Raw genomic sequence first — 20641 nt, forward strand, 5'->3', positions numbered from 1 at the left:
GCAAATCTTCTCGTCTGACCTTTGTTTTTGTTTTTTTTTTTTAAAGGAAAAAATGCAAAGACTGCATAAAAAAATAACGCAGAATGGACACCTCTTTGAACAGTACAGAGTCATTCTGCATTTTTATTATCAGCAAAAAACAAACCACACACCACATTACATTTCAGAAACAAGAATGCTCGTTGTGGATGTACGGAAACAAAACTTGAGCTGAAAAACTCAATAGTCCTAATAATAATGATAATAGTAATAATAATAATAATAAAGGTATAAAAAAGGAAAGTGTTTTATTTTGTGAAATAAAACCTTCAGGCCAAGTGTTCCCCTCAACATGCTACTTTAAAAATTCATGCAAACGTAAAGCTTTCTAGTTATGGTCACTTTCAAAATGCTCTCCACATGAAATCCCATTAATTATAAAATATCAGCCTCTTGCCCCTGAAGTCTTTCTTAGGACAAAATCTCACATAGAATCCTGAATGCACGTCAGTTTTCAATAATGGCTCCCTCTTCAACTTTTCCCTCCAGTTCAGAGCTAACAGACAAGGGATTTTTCAGAATGCATTGCTGCACATTGAACTGCTTTCCTCTTTGAGATGACGCCTATCCGGATCAGGCCTGACTGAGAAAAAGACATACAAAGAGGATGCCGTTTTGGACGGCTTCTTACACACACAGTTCTTTATCATCAGTTGACATTGAAAACGCTTTTTTTTATACAACCAAAAACTCTGGGAAGAACATCAAAAACAGCACCATTTAAAAATGTTCCTGGATTCTCTCCAACGTGACTATCACGTTGTTTTAAATGAAAAAGTTCTACAAAGTCGTACGTCACCCAAATAAAAAGAAAAGTCTTTTTTGCTCGATTATAAGTTTAGAATATACTCTTTATAAGTGTTTTTTTTCTTTTATTTTCTTTGTTGTTAGCATGCAAGACGGGTGTTATGTTCAAATCAGACATTGCCCTGCTTTTGACTTTGGCAGCTCAGGGCTTGTCCCATTGCAGGTTTAGGTCTTCCCCGTTGCGGTTGGATCACGAGTGTCTGCTCGGAAATTAAACTGGGCCCAAACCCATAACAGAGGCGTGATTGTACCAGAGCTTACAGGTTTTTCAGTTTGTTGGTGCAGATGTTAACAACAATAAATGACTAAATCCACCCTTTTAAACCTAGGATCATGCAGTTACAATATGTTTTCCTGCAACCTGGAAAGGCTTTAAACATCTTAAAGTTCGGGACCCACTCAGAGATTTCACAAATTCAACAGTCTCTTTTGAAACGTTGATTTCACGCTTCTGTCTTAGGATTTAACACTCCCAGTTTTGGCACACCTTCAGACACAAGACTTAACAAGTAGAAGTCAAAGTATCAAGTCCCTCTCAGGCTATGACTCAAGCACACTTGTCCTTAAGCTGTCAATAGTTAAGGTTTAGTGCTGAGGAAAAAGTGAACTGATCCTGAATGTCCTTAAAGGCAACTTCAACCACTATCAGAGAGACCCATTGGCAGTTAAGTCAACCAGCTGAGAAACAACTACAATGTTAGGGCTTTGTGCTGAAACCTAAATGACCAACTGATATGTCCTCTGACGAAGGAGAATGAAGAACACCACACAACATGATCAGTGAAAGGCTACTAATCATACAGGTTTCTGTAGTCTCATATAGAGAACTGCAGCACCCATCATGCCTTGCTGAGGTGAAAAATACACCAGAACAATGAGTTACAAGAAACAATCTTGACAGTATTCTCACCTGGTTTGCAGAAATGCCCCCCACTCTTCTTCTGGGTTTACACATCCCAAACAGACGGAATCGATGTATTTATGCTATGTGCTTCTAAATGAACTCAAAACGACACTACAGAGCTCCCTCACATTTGCAAGCACTGATGCAGTAAGGGTAAGGAGGTTGACAAAAACAAAAAAAAACTGCTGAAAACCACATTTGATTCACATGAACGATGAATGGCAACATACAGTACATTTTTTTTTCTTTAAAAGACTAAACAGCAGAACACCTCAGTAAAAAAAAAAAAACAAGACAAAAAAAACAACAAAGTCATGAAGCACTTTGTTTATATAGTGCTACAGCTATTGTCACACCTACGGCGACTTTTCTTCACCACCTCTCTCTAGATTTGTCTGTGTCTTAGTCTGTATGGCTGTTTTCTTGCGGGGTTTGTTTTAAAAGTTCGAAGATGGCTCTGAAATGTGAAATTAGGTGGTAATGTTCATGATAAAGCACAGTTGCGGACCTGGCACATTCCAGGGCATAACCTTTTCTTGTGGCTGTTTAACTTATTTACCTCTCAACAGCCAAATAATTTATACATCTTGTTACTCTGTGTGAATGTGGGATGAATGGTTAGTGCTTATTCATGGTTTTCATGGTGCACGTTTGCAGGTTGCAGAGTAATCGCTAATGTTTTGATTAATTATTCTGTGTGATGACAGTCCATGTTGAGTGAGTGTAGTAGGTGGAGCTGAGATGACGTTGTTTATGGTTGATTGATGGCTGACGTTAAGCCATTATAGGCCCTTCTTGGTTGGAGCACTGAGTTTTCTCATTCCCCTTATTCTGCCCAGCAACTCGCGGACAAAGGTCTGCAGGAAGAGAAGGAAAACAATTAGATTAGTTACACTTGTGCTGCACGCGTGCACAAACACATGCACAGTTAAACATGCAAAACAAATTCAAGTACCGAAAGTAATTAGCAAAAAGTCGCCATATGTGCAACCAGCAGCCAATAGAGTTAGTTTAGCAAAGTGACAAACAAGCAAAACCTTAAATAAACAGCAGATGTCTCCGTCCAAAATAGGCTAAATTTATCTCGCTACTTTGAAGTCAAAGTGTATATATATGTACATGTATGATTGACATGTTATTATGACAAGAAACACAAGACTTGGCTTGCCATTTGCTCTGTTTTTTATGCTATGGTAGGTTCATTTCAAGAGAGCAGTGTCAACCATCAAGTTTCATTATCACCAAAAAGCAGAAATTTCTTTCCTAAATGCATTACTTCAAGGGAAAAAAATTAAACTAAGATTCATCAAAACTAAGAGAAAGTGGATGTATATAACTGATGGATGACTACTCCAGCACCACAGCCACCTTTAGGGTTAGGGTAACTGTGGAGCGTTTACAACAGCTCATGTCAAAATAAGTGAATACAGAGCTTCATGTTCTCATTACTTGCTAAATTGAGCTTGGGAACATAGGAAGCGTAGAAATGACTCCCTAATGCTGTATCATAAAATGAGTTTGTTGTGCCTCGGGTGATTCTGTTTTGTCCCTTGTAATTGAAATCACACGAGGCAAATAGTAGATTATGAGGCAAACGTTTCCTCATCTTAGAGTAAAAGAGGAGATGGTGTAAATGTCCCTGATAATGTGACTGAGTGGAAAAGTATAAACCACCTCAATCACTACACAGGGCGTGGCACTGCCTATGACCTAATTACAGTTGCCTCTCCCTGCTCTATTTCTCTGCTCCCTCCTTTTTCCCCTTTTACCAACCAGGCATATTTCTAATATGCCCCCGACAGCCTCTTTCAATAATAGCCTCTCCTTTCTACTTCATTCCTTTAATCTCCATTATCTTTGTGCAACCTTTTCTAAGAGAGCTTGTATTCTTTCTGTCGTCCTCCCTCCTTCATTTCTCTCCTCTGTCAGATTCACCGTATCTCTCCACTGCCTCTGTTTTTCACTGTTTGTCCTCAGCCGATGATGTCTTCATGGGACGGCATTTAAAATGGCATCTGTGCAACTTCATACTCATGGGATCACAGCATATGTGTGTGTGTGTGTGTGTGGGTGCGGTTGGAAGTGTTTAGATGTGACATAAGCAGCTGTCAACCTAGCTGGACACTGCTGTACCTTTTGGATACCAGTGACCTTGTAGTGATTGTTTCAGGCCAACACACACACACATACACACACACTCACACTTGACTGATGAGGAGTTGAAACAGGGCAAGATCGGCATGTGTAGATGTAATGTGATTGGTTGGTAACGCCTTTAATCACCAAAATAGCTTAACCCCACCTCATCCAAACCCATACTCCTACCTCCTCTATGCACACACACCCAATCACACACACACATGAATACATACTAAACATAAGTGCCTCTAAAAGGAAACAGTTAGTCTGTGTGTGTGAGATTGTTGTTTTGATGATGTTCAACAACATGCATGTGTGTGTGGTGAGTAGCCTCTGGCCTTTTAAGCCTGGATTTAGGCCAAGTTTGACAGTGGAATGAGAAAATGAAATGCATGCTAAAAATTAAACAGTGTATGTGGGCATCAATAACATCTACCTGCTAATTAGCTGCTGGGTCACTGGGGTTTAGCTTTTTATACATGTGGCTATAATGGTCACAATAAAATAAACTCACCTCTGTTGGTTTGTAGCAGTCTATTAATGATTCCTGTGTAAAGGTGGAAAAACAGAGACAGTTGTTCAGGAATTAGACATGCAACAGCTCCTGGACTTGCCTGACAGCACAATGTTAAAACTACACTTCCTCTTTTGTTTTGTGGGTGGTTGCTTTTCACACATTACTTGCTTTTTAAGTAATATGACAAAACATGAGGTACTCTATTCATTTTTTATGTTTTAGTGAGCTCAGTTGCATTTAGAATTAGAGCTGGAAAAACTTTAGAAATAGCAGAAGTCATGGTTCAAAGATTTTAAATATGCAAAGCTGCTGCTTTTGCTTTAAGCCATTTAGTTCATTTAGAAGTTTAAACTGTTGGTTAGATAAAGGAAACATTGTTTTGGTCTAGTTTTGAGCTCTGGGACAAATTTGGGAATTCTTGTGTTTTGCTTTTAGAATAATGTGGTCTGCTGCCATCAATTACCTGACAGCCAAAGAACCAGCCACAGCAGCGGTGAGTATTCCTGATATGATATGATACCAACCCAGCCTGATGAAGACTTGTACACATACAGACACACACAGAAATATACCTGCAGTTTGCTGGCTCTCTCATCGTCACTGTTGACCTCCAACAAGTCATCAATGTCTATCTCTACCTCCGGCATCTCTTCTTCCTGGAACACAAATAAACTCTTTGTTAGAGGAAAAAATGAGGCCAAGTCAAGAAGACGAGGGCAAACAAGATTGGGGAAAAGTGGAAATTAAAATGGAAAACTAAACTAAATATATTTTAGTTGAAAACGGGCTCACACAACAGTGTTCCTGTGCCTCTGCACTCTAAACAACCTGATCATACTGAGCATTTGACTGCTGGGAGCATACATCACATGGAAATGTCATTGTGCTGGGGATTGGACCGTTTAGTGGCATAGTGGTTAGAGGCTGTGTTCAGCTCAAAACCACTTCAAAGGTCCTATGTTTCAATGCTTCATTTTCCTTCACCACAAGGCTTGTGCAGAGGAAACATGCAGGGAGGATCAACCTTTCCCTCCCAGCTACCGCATGACGTACCTTCCAAATTTTCCCTTCTGGGAAGCATGAAGCAGAAAAAGCAGTCTCACGTATAAAAGAGGCCTTGCATCAAAAAGCTGTAATCAATGCTTTCATTTGACTTGTATTTATCAACATTAACCTATCATTTTAATGCTGAATGTTCTCCATGGTAGAGTCAGATCACCCAAAGAAAGGGCGTCTGTCAAGAATCTCCAGAAAAAATATTCTTTCTGCCACGTTTCTGTCACGTTCCAAGTGTGCAGTAAGGTTCCCACAGGGAACCACATCAAAGCTCCATAAAGGAAAACTTTTGTCATTAGCTATCTGTTGCTTTTTGCTCTTTGTTCTTATTGATCGCACAGTGGGTTTCACCAACCCCTCTCCACCGAACAAGAATAGCATGTGGGGCAAAGAGTTAATGTAGACAACAATAAGCTCACAGTATGAGTTGCTCTTTGATAGTTTATTGCGTAGTCTTCCTAAAGGTCTATAGAACTTTATATGAAGCAATACAAGAAAAAGAGAGGCAACAAACAACAAGTCTGCAGCTCCCAGGCCCGGACTATGCCATCAAACCTCTGACTGACACAGCCGACTGGTTTCTGCTGACCATCATTCACTGACATTAACCATAAAATTGTTTGATCTAAGAGGACTTGTGTGTGTCTTATCCAGGAGCACAGAGAGGTATGCAGACAAAGGAAAAAAAAAGGAACGATTTTAGCTTTCTGCATTAAAGCTCAGACACTGTGTTCAGTTGTGCGTGGGTGGGTTGATGTGCACAGAATGGAAGTGGCTCTCAATTATACCAAATAACAATACAAAATGTGCAGTACATCATGCACTCTGTTTGATGGAACTATAGATGGCTATAGGTGTTGAAATGTAAAAATGTTACTTGAGCTTTTGTGTTATTATCTTATCACATGCACACACATGTACACGCAAGTCTGGCCGAACTTCATCATCATTCCTGAACTTCATCATTCTGCCATTATTCCTGCTAAATTATTCCTGCTATCTATCTTAGTCTGTCTTAATGCAAGGGTGTCGCTCTGAAATCTACCCCTCATTTAAGGAAACTGAAAAGAAAGGGAACGTGGCAAAGTATATCAAAGCCCGTCGTTTGTTAGGACACGAGTGTGTGCATGGAGGAAACCACAGAGCTGAGGTTATATGCAAATGCAAAGTTTCAGAAGGGAGATTAGCTATATTGACCTGAGAAGAGGAGAGATAAAGGGATGAAGCGGAAGAGGGTGCGAAAAGGGGAGAGTTGCGTTAGCAGTGCTATATGTAAGACTGTGAGGCAATTTACATGTATTAAAAGCTTTTTTATCACTGCTGTGTGACTGGATTGTAATGCAACTTACAGTTAAACTTGGTTCAGCATTGGCAGGGCTATATGTTTGGTGAGGTACATTAGTTTTGAAGATCAGAACCAAAGCTAGAGAATAGATACAGCAGGCCTCCTCACAAACAACGCGAGGGAAACTACGCCCCTTAGTTTACACTGTCAGTTGCGTTCAATTCTTGGATGATTCTTGGGTCATGATTGTGTTATTTGCATTATAGAGACCCAGCAAACAGATGAGATCGTCAAACAAGGTTGTCCAACAAAAATTTTACTATCGATCTATCAAAACTATCCAAAGGGCATCAATGTAATGAATAACCAGGGTGTCTGAGAGAAAATAGTGTAAGTCTTTACTCATACTGGAAAAAATCCCCATCTGCTGTAACTACGATTGATAAATTAAATAATTGTCAAGTCAAATTTATTTATACAGCACAGTTAAAACCAACTGCCTGTGGACCAAAATGCTGTACACTGAAAAGCGATAAGATGTCACAAAAATTGTCATAAAAGATAAAAACTTTCAAAATTTCAATAGATATAAAAGGAATGAAGTAGGAAGACATAAAATCAAAATATTTCAACTATCATGAGGTAATAATAAGGTAGTAAAACCCAAGATATATATATATATATGTTTGTAATGTGTGTAAATGCTTTGTAGATATTCTTAGTTTCATAAATGTCTCCAGCTGAGTTTGAGGGACTTTCATGCCCTTGGGTCAGATGAAACCCATTAAAGATCCAACCGGTATGCCAAGAAAGAATCATCAAACACGGCAGCTCCTTCCTTAAAGGTCAAATTCTTTGCACCTGACAGCAGCTACCTGCAAATCTGAAATGTGAGCGGAGTACTGATTCATGGCCCTCTGTCAACAATGCCAAAAACGGGAGATGAGATATGTAAACAAAGACATGTCCACATCCTGCTCGCAGACTTCGGTCTGCACATTTAACCTAATAATAGGGATGAATGAGTGAATTAGAACGAGTTATGGAGTAAGGTTGAGGCCAGTCAGGCTTGGGAATGTAACTTACTGTCTTACTTCATTGGGGGTTTGAGGGCAAAGGACAAGGACAGACTGTCTGTCTATCTGTCTGTCTGCCTGTTGTGGTAATCATTCACTTTAACTGCTGTAAGTGTATGTGTGTCCATGTGTGACCCTGACCACTGCACTTTTCAGCAGGCAGTCCGTCACCCTTCATCACTGTGATTGGTGATGACTACAAGCATGGCCTGTGTGTGAAGCATGACTGCAGGCTATCACCAGCTACGCTGACACATATACACACACACATGAGTTTTAGCCACCATCAATCTTCAGCAGAGAGACCCTTACGCTTTGTCTCTCTGTTGGCAAATACCCCCAGAGTGTTAAATTTACTGCATGTCAGACTTACTTCTCTCAAGAAAATCATTTTCCATGTCATCAGAAGTTGAAGTTGGTATATTGGCAGCACACACACAGACACACACAGATACATAAATGTTATGAAAAAGGGGAGGGGAAAATACGTCCGTGTCTGTGTTTTTTCCTTAAGCATAGAGGCAGCATTTGTTGCAGATGACGACTCATTTTTTTTTGCATTTGCATATGCAGAAAAGAGATGTAACGATGAAAGACTTAGTGTGCATCTCCTGTTGAGAGGATGGTGTGTGCAGAGGGGACAACAAGGAGCAGGGTTTGTTGTAATGAAGGCAACTTTGTGAAGACTGTGCAGCCAGCAAGTAAACGAGAGGCAGAGAGAAAAACAGAGAGAAGGGCTGCTTGCCTGTGTTTGCTGTGTGTGGAGACAGTGGAGAGTGCATGTGTGTCAGACATTGTTTTCATCGACAGCTCAGCAGCCAGCAGCGTTTTCCGTCTGGTTCAACTGTGATGAGGTGAATCAAAGCTAACGTAAGCAGCCCGACCCAGTGACTCAACACAAACTCTATTCAGACTCCATTCAAATACTCTTCATGAACAAAGAGTCGAGAAATCACTCCACTTGGCCGAGTATTTCACAATCATTCCTATTCACAGCTCTCTTAAATGAACTCGAACTACCGGTTTTATAGGATAGCTGCTAATGCCTCTGTTGCCTCTGTTGCAGTCAACCACAGTCAAATGCTGTTTCACCTCATAAATGACACATTTGAGGGGAGATACAAGACAATTATAACAATTAACAAGTTAAGAGTATCAATGGGCTTTCAGTAGTTTTTCGGTTCATCAGTGAAAAAGAAAAAAGAAATACTGCTTTCCATGACAAGATCTCTGCAACCAAGTGAAAACTGGGCGGGAACAGTCAACCTGGTGCGGTATTCTTTCACCTCACTTTAATGTTGACATTGCATGTGACTTTAATTTAAGTAATCAAAGCAAAAAGGGATAAGAAAATAATAGCAGAAAGGGCAAAGACTTGAAGGACACCAACTGTCATCAAGAATACATTATAAAACCTTAAAAATTCATGCAAACACAACCTCATGTTAAGGATATTCAGCTTTACAGACCTGTCATCATGTGTGGTTCCTCTGCCTGGTGAAAAACTTCCACTCGGCCCTTTCGCACCCAGCTCTAACTGTGATGTTAAACACAGTGAGATCTGACTGCTCAGAGCCAATTTAGAGGATGAACCCTTAACTAGGTAATGGTGGTTTGTTTCTGGTTTTTTGTGTGTGTGTGTGTGTGTGAGAGAGAGGGTTCAGAATAAATTTAACGTTTGTTTGGCTGCTAAATTTTCTTCCTCCAAGCAGAACTCTGGCTTTGAATACAAATCGAAAAGATGTTTCGTTTTGGGGGCTTAATGAAACTAGTAATTCAGAATATGGAGAGGGAAATGTGGAGGATTTTAATAGAATAGAGATGCTGCATTGTTCAGTCTGTATTGTAATGAAGGAACTGCTGTTAAAGACTAGAGAACTGAAGAGAAGGATAATACAAAGCAAAATAAAGAATAGAGTCGAGGAATTTTTTTCACCTTAAGGTACATCACAAACACAGATGACTCTCAGAGTTTGCTGCCCACGTGAAATTATGATATACAGTCAATAATTCGTCATAGTCAAAGGGAAGAGAATCACCAAACCTGTGGCAACTTTCGTAGCTTAAGATCTATAATTCCTCAGAAGAAACCATCGAGTAATGCCAGCTGTTGAAAGTTCTGGAACCACGACGCAAGTTTCCATCATAAACGTCACTTAAAACATCACAGAGACTGTTGTGCCTGCACGCTACAGCCAGACTAAAGTCAAGGTAAAGGACTAAAGGTAGCAGAATATCCAGTACAGGTGATCTGTGAACTTTTGTGGCAACTGACTCATAGCACATGTGACATGTGTACACCGCTGAAGTGAGTCACTGCTACTGAAATTATGCAGAATTTTATATCAAATGTCTGATTTCTAACAAATTACATGCCTTTATTGACATATATTGACTGCATTAATCAATCAAAGAGAAGCTATGTGTGGTGATATATTAATTTGTGGATGAAAGACTTTTTTAGATGCATCACATCATTAACGGGTGAATTGTAATCGGATCATGTGGCCAGAAAAGAATACCAGCTCTCATGGTGGATGTATTTTACATGCAGAGATGAGAGTGTCAAAGAGGAAAAGAAAAACAAAGAAAACAGTCATTAGAAAACAAAAGAGGACAAAATGAGATACTGTGAGATGCGGAGTGCACAGATAAGTGGGTCATTGTGATGATGATGATGCAGAAGTAAAAGAAGAGGAGGAGAGGAGGATTGTGCAACACTGTAAAACCTCACAGCACAGCTTTCTTCCTCTTCTCTTGCTGCCACACTGTGTCACATCAAAGTGATGGGAGGCTCACGATGGGATGAATTCATCCTGGGAGACAAAGTTAATGGAGAGTATAGAGGAAGTGAAACTACAGCATGGCAAAGAATATACCATTGGGGTGAGGATGGAATTGGAAATTGACCCAGAAGGATCAAGCGGAACAGGAGGACAAAGGCAAAAGACAACTTAATGGTTGCATAACGAAGGAGAAAATCTTGACAGGGCTTCCGATAAGGTTTATGTGTCTTATAAAAAAAAAGTTAGAAACACTTGAAAGTGTTGCAAATTAAGGACCATTTCCCCTCCCTCCCTGCACCTCCCTACTGCCCTCCAGCAATGCAGCTTGCTGAAACCATACAGCACAGATGATGTGACTTTACGGGATAAAGTTAGCTGCTGCTGCAGCAAAAGCTCTTTCCCACGCTGATTCAGCTGTACTCCAGAGGACACACTGTATCAAAGAGGAGAACTGGTAGAAAAAAAGAGGGCTGGAGGGTGGAATTAATCCTAAAAGGAAAGTTTAAGTTAAAAATAACAGCGATTAGCGTCACAATGAACCTCCTAAAATTCAGCATGTATAACGTTTTTATCATTTATCCCTCATGGTGGTCGCTCCTTCGTCACAAAAGTGTTGCAGACACTTTGGTGTCACTTTCCTCCAACAGTATCCTCATTTTGCTCTCATTTTCTTTTAAAATGGACTCGTAGTTGCCGATCACAATCACTGGATGATCCACACTGATAGAGTTCAGGCTGTGTCTTTGCGGCCATTCCACAGTGGTTTGAACCAATCACAGACAAAAGGTATTGTCTACATACTTAAACACTCCCCTGATGCAAAGAAGGAAAACAGAGGGCTTTTTACGATTAAAGAATATATTTTGTCCAATTCTCCTCACTGGTCACAGCAACGGTTTGATTAACCACCTGGCTTTGCTAAAGTCCACCTTTGACTTAATTTGTTGACCTTTTTCATCAGTGTTATATTCTTCCTGCTATTATGTGTTTCTGAATTGAAGTTTGTTTCCTCACTGTGGCGAACAACCACACACCACAAATAGAGTATAGCATTCTTTCAGTCAGTTTGTCAAGGAGGTTGCATGGCATGTTGCGTGCCTCTGCTATTTCAGTGAGTAAATTATCTTACGTATGTCAAGGTGGTACTAACTGTGGTAGAAAACAAAATGCCCTCTTCCTGCACAGGACTCTCCCGTGTGGTGGAAAAACTGTGTTTGTAGCAGGCTTTTTGCCCGTAAACTATACTGGAGCACACCAATGTAATTGTCATGTTTACGTTGTTTCTCTACACTTTGCTTTGCTTTGCTTGTGTGCGCTACAGTTAGTGAGCCATTTTTCAGTTAACTACCGTGTTCTTCCCTGCAAAATCTCCAGTGGATAGTATGCGCAAGGAGCCAAACATAATCAATCCCAGCTCTTACAGTTTGTGAGTGATAGCTCTGCTTAATGTACTAGATACCCTCCTTCAGAGATTTATACTCTCAAGCTGATTGTGTTACATTCAGATGAAAACTATTCCATATTACATAGATGGTATCCATTACAGCTAAAACATCTACAAACAGCCACAAATATTATATTACCAAACTCAAGATTCGCCCTGACCTCATAGGCAGCTCCATAGACATTTCATATATACAGTAAGGGTCTTTAGGTGCTCTATTTCTTTAGTTACCACATCTTAGAGCTCTGTGTAAACAGCTGACATCAACAGCCTCCAAAGTTCATGATGCAACAACTGCTGCCAACACATTGGTATGCTAATGCTATACAAATTCAGAATACCTCAAATCACCTGGTCCCCCTTCGGTTGAAAGCCTGATTTAAAGCCATTACTGTGGATCGTCAGCCATAAAAATACCAGCATCTGTTTTCCAACATTATTTCACAGTTTTGTGATTCAGGAACTGAGTTTTTTTTTATTTTTATTGTATTTACCAGCCAGACAGTTCCTCCCTGCGGCTAATTTATTGACAGCTGGGACCTATTCAGAGCTTTGCCCTCAGTGCAAAGGAAACGCTTCCAGGGAAACTGTGCTTAAAAACATCAATAACCACCAGGGTCAGAAGCAGCCAGCCAGTCAGCGAGCATCATAGCTAGCTAGTCAGGGTGCTCATAGATTTATGTAAATCAAAAGGCAATTATAAAAAGCTAGTCCTGTGGCACCTCCTTACTGATCGTATCCATCACTTTCAAATGAGAGCTATTTTGAACATGCAAAGGTGGACGTGCAAGCGAACAACACACCCATCTGACTTTGAGAGTCAAAACAACCTCTTCGTCTGTCTGCCATCTCCCTCTCTTGGTCTTCCTCTTTCTGTGAAAGATGACAGTGTTTTGCATCTTCTCGAAGCTCCAACCGTGAAGAGTGAGTCAGTGTTTGTACACAGCCAGTTTATGAATTGTTTCAGCCTGCTGACAATGAAACCAGTGATTAACTGGATCGTCTTGGGAAGGGAGGAGATGTCATAGGAAGACAAGAAAGTCAGTGTGTGAGTGTGAAAAGTCAACATCTCTTCCTTTCATGCTCTCATGGTTGCCCGCTTTGCAGCTGATTCCCTGCGTCTTCTGTCAGCTTTGAATACATTTTCAGCTCCATTTAAAACAAGTCTTGTCATTGCTGGAAAATCCAAACGATTAAAGTAGAAAGTGTATCTTTGCCTTTATTCAATTTAATGTTCCTGGTTGTTCTTTTCTGAACACAGTTCCTTTTTCATTGCTTGTCAGGCACACGTTGATTGGATTTTGGAGGTCACCAGTATTAGGGGGTTGATGACAATATATCCACAATGCATAATTCTTGAAAAGGCTGTAATCAGACACATTTGGACTCCTCGAAGGCATGCGTGTTAAATGTCGCCTGCATACCTAGAATAGCTAATGTGCATCTATGTTGAAACCTTTGGGGACCAAGTGCCGGAGAGAGAACCAGAGAGAAGATGGATGAGGATAAAATACAGATGGGTGAAGTTAAGACAAGAGAAAGGAGGATGAGTGTAGATGATGACAGAAAGAGGGAAAATTTAGCAAGAGCAAAGGAGCAATAAATAAACTGGAACCTTTGTTCTCGGTTTTGCTTTCGAAAAGGACTCTCTATCTGCTGCAAGTGTAATTCTAACTGTCTCAGCAGCTGCTGGATATGTGCTCGCAGTGAGGTCCTCTTGTCAACACCTCTGAGCAGCAGATGCACGCGTCTGCAGGTGCTATGTGAAATGCGTTGACGTGTTCTCGGACACAGACACTAGACCAGCATCTATTTTTGTCCGTGCAATTCAAACGGCAGCTGAATAAATGTCTGCCTTTCCAAGTACAGATAAGCATGACAATGACCTTCCTCGTCGGATCCATAAACACATCAGGGTCACCCATTAAAACAAAATGACTGGCTTAATCTCCCAGTGGGTGGATCTGTCAGCCTGGATGTAATAATTAAATTCAATGGCAGTCGTTCTGCGAAAACAATAGGTTCCCTCAATAAGAATCAATTGAATCTCACAATAATGATGGTTTGCTCTTGTTTTGGTGTATATCTAGTACATGCAGCACTGTATGTACCATCGAAGTAACTTTGATGGTAAAATAATACTGTTCCTTTGGTGTCGGTATGTCTGTTTACCCGGGTATGCTATTGAACGCTCCTAATGACTTGGCTTGAATTGCACTCTTCTGCTCCTAAACGAGGCTCATATGATACACAGTTGTTCTTGTTTCCCAGCAAGAAACACGTGGACGGCAAGCAAGGGGAAAATGTTATTGACAATGTCACAGGAGATGCAAAGAGGGAGGAGTTAATGAGGGAGGCAGAGAGAGATGAAGATGCTAGTTTTTTCAAAGTAGAAGTTACTGTTGACGCTAGAAGGAAAATTCAGCTGCAAAAGCCAAATTCCTTTAGACTCTACCCCAAGGCCTTCCTACACAAAATGGCAGGGAAATTAAAGAACCCATCTTATTATGGTGATGATTATCCAGAGAGAAAGAGAGCAGCAGACAGAAGCATTTGTATCATCCACAAGAAGATGCTTCATGTCCGGGTTTCCTCCGCTCCATTTGGCCTGAATATGTACACTGACCTATGAGTGTGTTCTCCTGCTCATCAATTCATGGAAAGTGCCCCCGACTGCTAAATCTCTCATGTCTGCCAAAAAGCATTGCAATATCATTAAACCCAAAGAAGCCTGTGTGGCCTCAAACAAACTCATAGACACAGAGGGCCCAGGGGCAAAGCACTGTATACCGGCAGTATCTGTCCTTGTACACGTGAATACGCTTCAGTGAGTAGGGCTTTATTTAAGCCGAGCCACAAAAAAAGTAGGGCATTACTTTGTTTCTCTCCCCTTTTTTTCCGCATTATGCACCCCCAAAAGCATACACGCGACATTTTATAGAGTATGCACGTCTACAAGGGATTTACTGCTGTCAAGTAAAGGCCTTAACTGATCGCTCTCAGACAAACTCATCAACCCGCTGACACATTCTGCTTTTTAATCACCTAGACTTGACCTCAATATTAATCTGCACATCAATACAGTCTAGCTAAGTCACAGCAGAAAAGGGAGCGTGGTAGCAGGTTTTCATTAACGATGACCTTACATGTCTGTATTGCCACTCTGACACAGATTTCTTTCCACTTTTCATACTTTTTTTCTTCATGAGAGTGAGATGAGGGTTTACAAACCACTTCCATATTTCCATCCTGGGTAGTCTTGTTCACAGGTACTTCACCAAGCATTGGAGGTGAGATTTTGCCAATTAGTGTACACTCACATGAGCCTCTGTGGGGACAAATGTGGATAAAACACATTCTTTACTTCAAAAGACTACCACAAAGAGAGGGGTGACTTATCTGACAGAATTTGTTGAGATTGGTTTTGGCTGTTTGGCCTGAGTTGCTGCAGCTTGACACAGTCATTTTTTTCTGGTCACATGTTTCTCCTTGTGTCTGCCATTGCTTTGCAGCTACTCCTCTCACCTGCTCCAGGACTGTACGCATCCAGATTTGAACACCCAAATAAAACATGTTTGAAATTATTCGGGAGGTTTCGATGGGTTTCAAAGCAAGACCAGAACTTTAGGAGTGGATCAACATCAGTGCCTATCAAGGCTTCCACTGGATGTTTTTTATGGTTGCTTTTAGTTCCAGATATTCGAGATAGTGATGGTCAACTGCTTCAGAGAAGGGCTTAAAAGCGAGGAACCAAATGGAGGTGATTACATTCAGTTCTAATTTATGGTCTATGCTTTGTATCAAAGCAACATAATCTGCCTTCCAGCAGCCCTAAAACCCATTAGCACATTATATCTTGTTTATTCAATCTGTATGAAATAAATGCATTCTTTTTATTACAGGAAATTACTCCCTATAACCCCCAAAATTTTATGGGTTAAACAAAACAAATATAATATGACCTTACTTGAGGTCCAGGTAAGTGAGCTTTGCTATCTTTGGTCTTGACCAGACAAGCCCCTCCTTCTAATGTAAATCAATTCATGGATAATTTGAACCCCTTCTAACTTATCTCTCAGCTGTGATAAATGTATATATATATATATTTTTTATCTTAGCAAACACATAGAATTGGGCACAAAAATCACACCCCTCTTTTTTAATATGACAATCCAAGCCAAATCCACTTTATTCTAAGTATGCTTTTTCCATTCCATCACTTTTCTGCATCAACACTCAACAAGCCTCTTCACAATCTTCACACATGCCTCCGTGATGCTTTCTACTTTAGTATCAAGTTTTCCTATGAAACTGATACAGAAGCTGACCTTTAAGCCAGACCATCATGGTCAAAAAGCAGCAACCTCTCCTCCTCTGTCACACACACAAAGTACACCCCTGAGTCCATCTTGAGTTTCAGCATGGAGGTATTTACAGAAGTGTGTGTGTGTGTGGGGGGGGGGGGGGGGGGGGGGGGGGGGGGGGCGACTTCCTCTTTACAGTCATGTGAGCAAACATTATGAGTAAAGAAATAAAAACCACCTGCTCAAACACTACCACCCTCCTCCTGTTCACTGGTGAGAAGGTAGATCAGCTGATGAAAGGAGGCTTTAACAATGCACTGAAATGACAATGTGTCAAAATAATCAGATGCTGCTTTCACTACCTGCTTTCAGTGAAAGCCTGCCAGTCACTCAGTAACACTGTGCTTATTCCAGCATCCAGCATGCAATTAGACTGGCGAGGGAGCCAGGGGATCATCATGTGATATTATCCCATTTGCAGTGAAATACATAATATGAGTAGGTGTCATGCTGCTGGGGGATATCTATATTGAAATCTGGACTGCAAAGGCACTGTACTTACATTTGAGTCAAGCAAAAAGAACAAAATATTCTGTCACGTCCACCAGAAATGGACAGTGGAACATCTTGTGGCCTGCTGTCTTTTGTCTTTATAATCTTACTATTCATATGAAACCTCACTACGGAAAGCTAATATTGCACGAACCAAGAGCAGCACCTCTGGGCCGGAGTGCCCCAGCCCTCATCGAAACATCAAATAGCTCAGTCAGCCAGTGTGAAGAAGCATCAAGCGCACCTGCTGACGAAAGACTGACACGTAGCCAAGAGCTCAGTCAGCTTTGAAATGTTAAACCGGTCCACCCTCAGACAGGCTACAGTTCTTTTTCAGCTTGAGTGAGATCCACAGGAGGACCATAACAAGGGGAGGAGGGAGCGTGCAAAAAAAAAGATGACAGAAAGAAAAAAAAAAGAAAGAAAAAAACATGCTTTAGATGCTCCAAAGAGATGAGCTTTTGGTACATTTTCAGCAGAGGTACAAGAGAGGCTTGGAGCCACAGGAAATTATAAAGGCTTTTCACAAAATGCAAAATCTATTTGACTCCAGTGCACGGGAGAAATATTTGCATTGCAATGCTCTGTGAGCAGTGGGACAAACTATACACACAGGCGCTTTAATGTTGACATTCGGTGTGATTTGTGCGGGAGTTTTCTTGCTGCACACAGGCATCCAATCTACTGGTCAGATATAAACAGTTAACCACATGCACACCTTCTTCTGCATTAAACACATCCCCATGTTCTGATTCATGTGCGCCAAACAAAAAAAAGCACCCCTGAGACTGAGGTGACAGACGTACAGTATGGTCGCTGTGTGTGTGTATGCGTCCATGTGTTTGTGCAGACCCTCAGCTGTAAGAAGAGGGATCAGAGTCGGAGGAGCTAGGTGATTGGCTGGTGAGGGGAGTCACAGAATCAGCACATCCTTTAACCCACTGCCCTTCTTTCCTCTTCTCGGGCCCCCTCCCCCTACTTGGCTCTGCATAGCAGCATACTGTGTGTGGCAGTGGGCACAGACGCACATTCACATACACACTTACATAAATCACTGAACCGCTCAGTTTCTGGACCCCCACCCCCAATCTGTCACTGCGCACAGATCCTCGCGCACGTAACCCCCTCCCTTCCTCCCATCCATCTTTAAATGTTAAAGAATGGGATGTGCGGACGTGAAAGCGCACTATACACGGGCTGCCAATAACGCGTGGCGACACATGCACCCATAAAAGTGGAACTGGTTCAGCAGCTCAGACATCTGCCACAAAAATGTCACAAGAATTAATTGCAACACACCCCGGGTCTTTGCACGAACAAAACGAGGAGCTGGGTTTTTGCTCACGAGGGTGGTGATGGATAAGCTATTAACGTCAGGTACTGGAAGTAAAAAAAATAAATAAATAAATAAAACAAACTGAATGCAGTTTTTCGATCATAATCAATGAAAAGGCACAAATGTTATTGTAATGGCTGCCAGCTTTCAAAAAAGACCAAGGCGACCGGTGCGTAAAAAGAGCAACCGCGCGATTTCTCTTGCCCTTATCACTCCCTTGAAACCAACCATGCCATCATTAGCGCAAAGTAGGCCTATAGAGAAGTATTTAGGAGCAGGTCATGTATCAAAGTCATGGAGACCAGACAGCTTGTCGCTCGAACCCCTTAAACTCATAAGCCGGTATTAATGTAGCAGAGGACAAAGACACACCAAGAATCACGGGGAAACGATGTCTTCGGTAGGATGTTAGAGTCCATTGTGAATACCTATGTGTTTTATCATGATGCTTTTTGCGATGTGGCTTGAAGCATCTACACTAATTGATCAGTTGAGCTGCAGCTCCGACTGATTGAGGTAATGCACCTGGAGAAACGCAGCAAGCCCAGGCTCGTAAACAGGGTAACAATATTTGTCCAAATGCAATCTGCTTATTATTAAGTTTAAACCCCAAAAGATAATAAAAACAAAACAAAAACAAAGCCATGTTTAGGCACAGCCATTATTTTCCTGTTTTTGAGTCTCGTCCGCATCCCTCCTTGTGCTTTTGAAGGTATCTGTGCCAAGGGCGCACCGCTAACCGTGGGTGACTTCTCCTTGACTCACCTCACAGTCATACAACTCGCTGAGCTGCTCAATGATCCACTCCTCCAGGACGAGTCTTTTCCGCAGCTCTTTCCTGTCGTACTTGACCGTCACTTTGCCCTGCTTCTTCTGGACCGGGTCGTCCCCGGTGATGGGCCCGGACCCCACGCAGCCCACTCCGGGCGCAGCCTGGAAGAAGACGCGGCTGCCTGCGGTGGGCAGAGGGGCACTGGTCTCGGTGCTGGCGGCCGACATGGCGGAATGAGACGGTTTGTTATCAAATAAATGTGTGAATGAAGGGGAGGACTGTGGTGCCGAGTGGAACAGCGTGCTGCACGGCAGACAGGAGAATGTGAGGAGCTTTTAAACAGCTGCTATTTAAAGCGCAGCGCCGGAGACAACCGAGAAGGCGGAGCGAACACTGCAAGAAATGAAGCGCTTATCTCGAGTTCAAATTTGATTCAACTCCTACTTTAATGAAATGGATAATCAGCTGATAAATGTAAAGATAGCGAGGAGTCGAGATACTTTTGCAAGGAGCTTGATTATTCAAACGTGTTACTTGCGACGATATTCTGTTTTGAAAAATGATATTAATGTTTGGCGTTCATTAACATAATTTGGGCATTTTTTGCAGCGTGCCAGCCAAATTCCCTCAATGGCGCTCATCTGTCCACCAGTGCGCAGTGGGGAGCAAGCAGATGCTGGAGTTATTAGAGCAGAGAGACTTTTTATTAACTTCTGCCACCTTGTAATGATATGCTCACCTTCCTGGACTAATTTACCTTTTTTTGTTTTTGCGTAGTATACGAATGTAAATAAAGATGTCAATACAAACCTCATATTACCACGGATAGTAGCTATTGTGAAAATACAACGCTAAGATTTGTGAATTCGAATCCCTCAGCCTGTTTTGGGAAAGTCTTTTACGCCACCTGCTGGTCATACTGATGTGAAACCAAATAACTGCTGAGTTTGTAAATGATGCGAATGAGAACTTCAGATTTAACATAAAAAACATGGTTTTCTCTTCATTCCTGGACGCAGAGGTGGATTGTGCTAAGTAAGAATGGTTTAACAAGGTAACACAGACCTCTTGTTGTGGCTGTTTTTAGTATTGTGGTATGACAGTTTCTCTGCAGGGCACAAAGACGCATCTAGAAGTTGTTGTTTTTTTCATCCATGGTCTTTAGCATTTACACAGATTCTCTCAGACCCCCTGGATAATTCCACAATATTATGCTCTATGCTTAAGGACCACGGAGTTCAAGCAATCTCTGTGGAAAAAAAAAGAACAAATTAATGATTTTCTGACTTTTCTTTCGTCAATTATTTTTTTATACCTTATCCTGACACCCCCACCTGCCACTTATTGGATTCGAGTCTAAAATGAAGGTTCGAGCAAATCGCCTGTTGGAGTTTTTTTATTTTTTTATTTTTTCTTTTTAAAAAACATTGCAACCTTTCTGGAAATTAAATGAGTAAAAATCACCAAGAATAGACTTACAAGGGGGGAAAAAACATGAGAATATATTCAGGTGAATTATATCTACGCTGGTACACCAGCATAGTGGTTGAGGGCTTTTTAAATTGGCCCACAGTTCTCTAAAACTGAGCTCCCGATATACAACTAATATCCAACTGCGGTGTTT

At 41.3% G+C, this 20641-nt stretch overlaps 1 protein-coding gene across 1 annotated transcript; it reads right to left on the reverse strand.

The window, feature by feature from the left end:
• Positions 1-94: 94 nt before the first annotated feature.
• Positions 95-19347, reverse strand: ppp1r14c (protein phosphatase 1, regulatory (inhibitor) subunit 14C). The gene is made up of 4 exons (XM_072362444.1): positions 19011-19347; positions 4979-5062; positions 4404-4436; positions 95-2607 (listed from the first exon to the last, which is right to left on the reverse strand). The coding sequence occupies exons 1-4, from the start codon at positions 19242-19244 to the stop codon at positions 2533-2535; spliced, it is 426 nt and encodes a 141-aa protein (XP_072218545.1). The 5' UTR covers positions 19245-19347; the 3' UTR covers positions 95-2532.
• Between the last annotated feature and the right edge of the window lie 1294 nt (positions 19348-20641).

This window comes from Leuresthes tenuis, unplaced genomic scaffold (assembly GCF_036924035.1).
Source record: "Leuresthes tenuis unplaced genomic scaffold, fLeuTen1.0.hap1 SCAF_13, whole genome shotgun sequence".
In the NCBI taxonomy this organism is placed as follows: domain Eukaryota; kingdom Metazoa; phylum Chordata; class Actinopteri; order Atheriniformes; family Atherinopsidae; genus Leuresthes; species Leuresthes tenuis.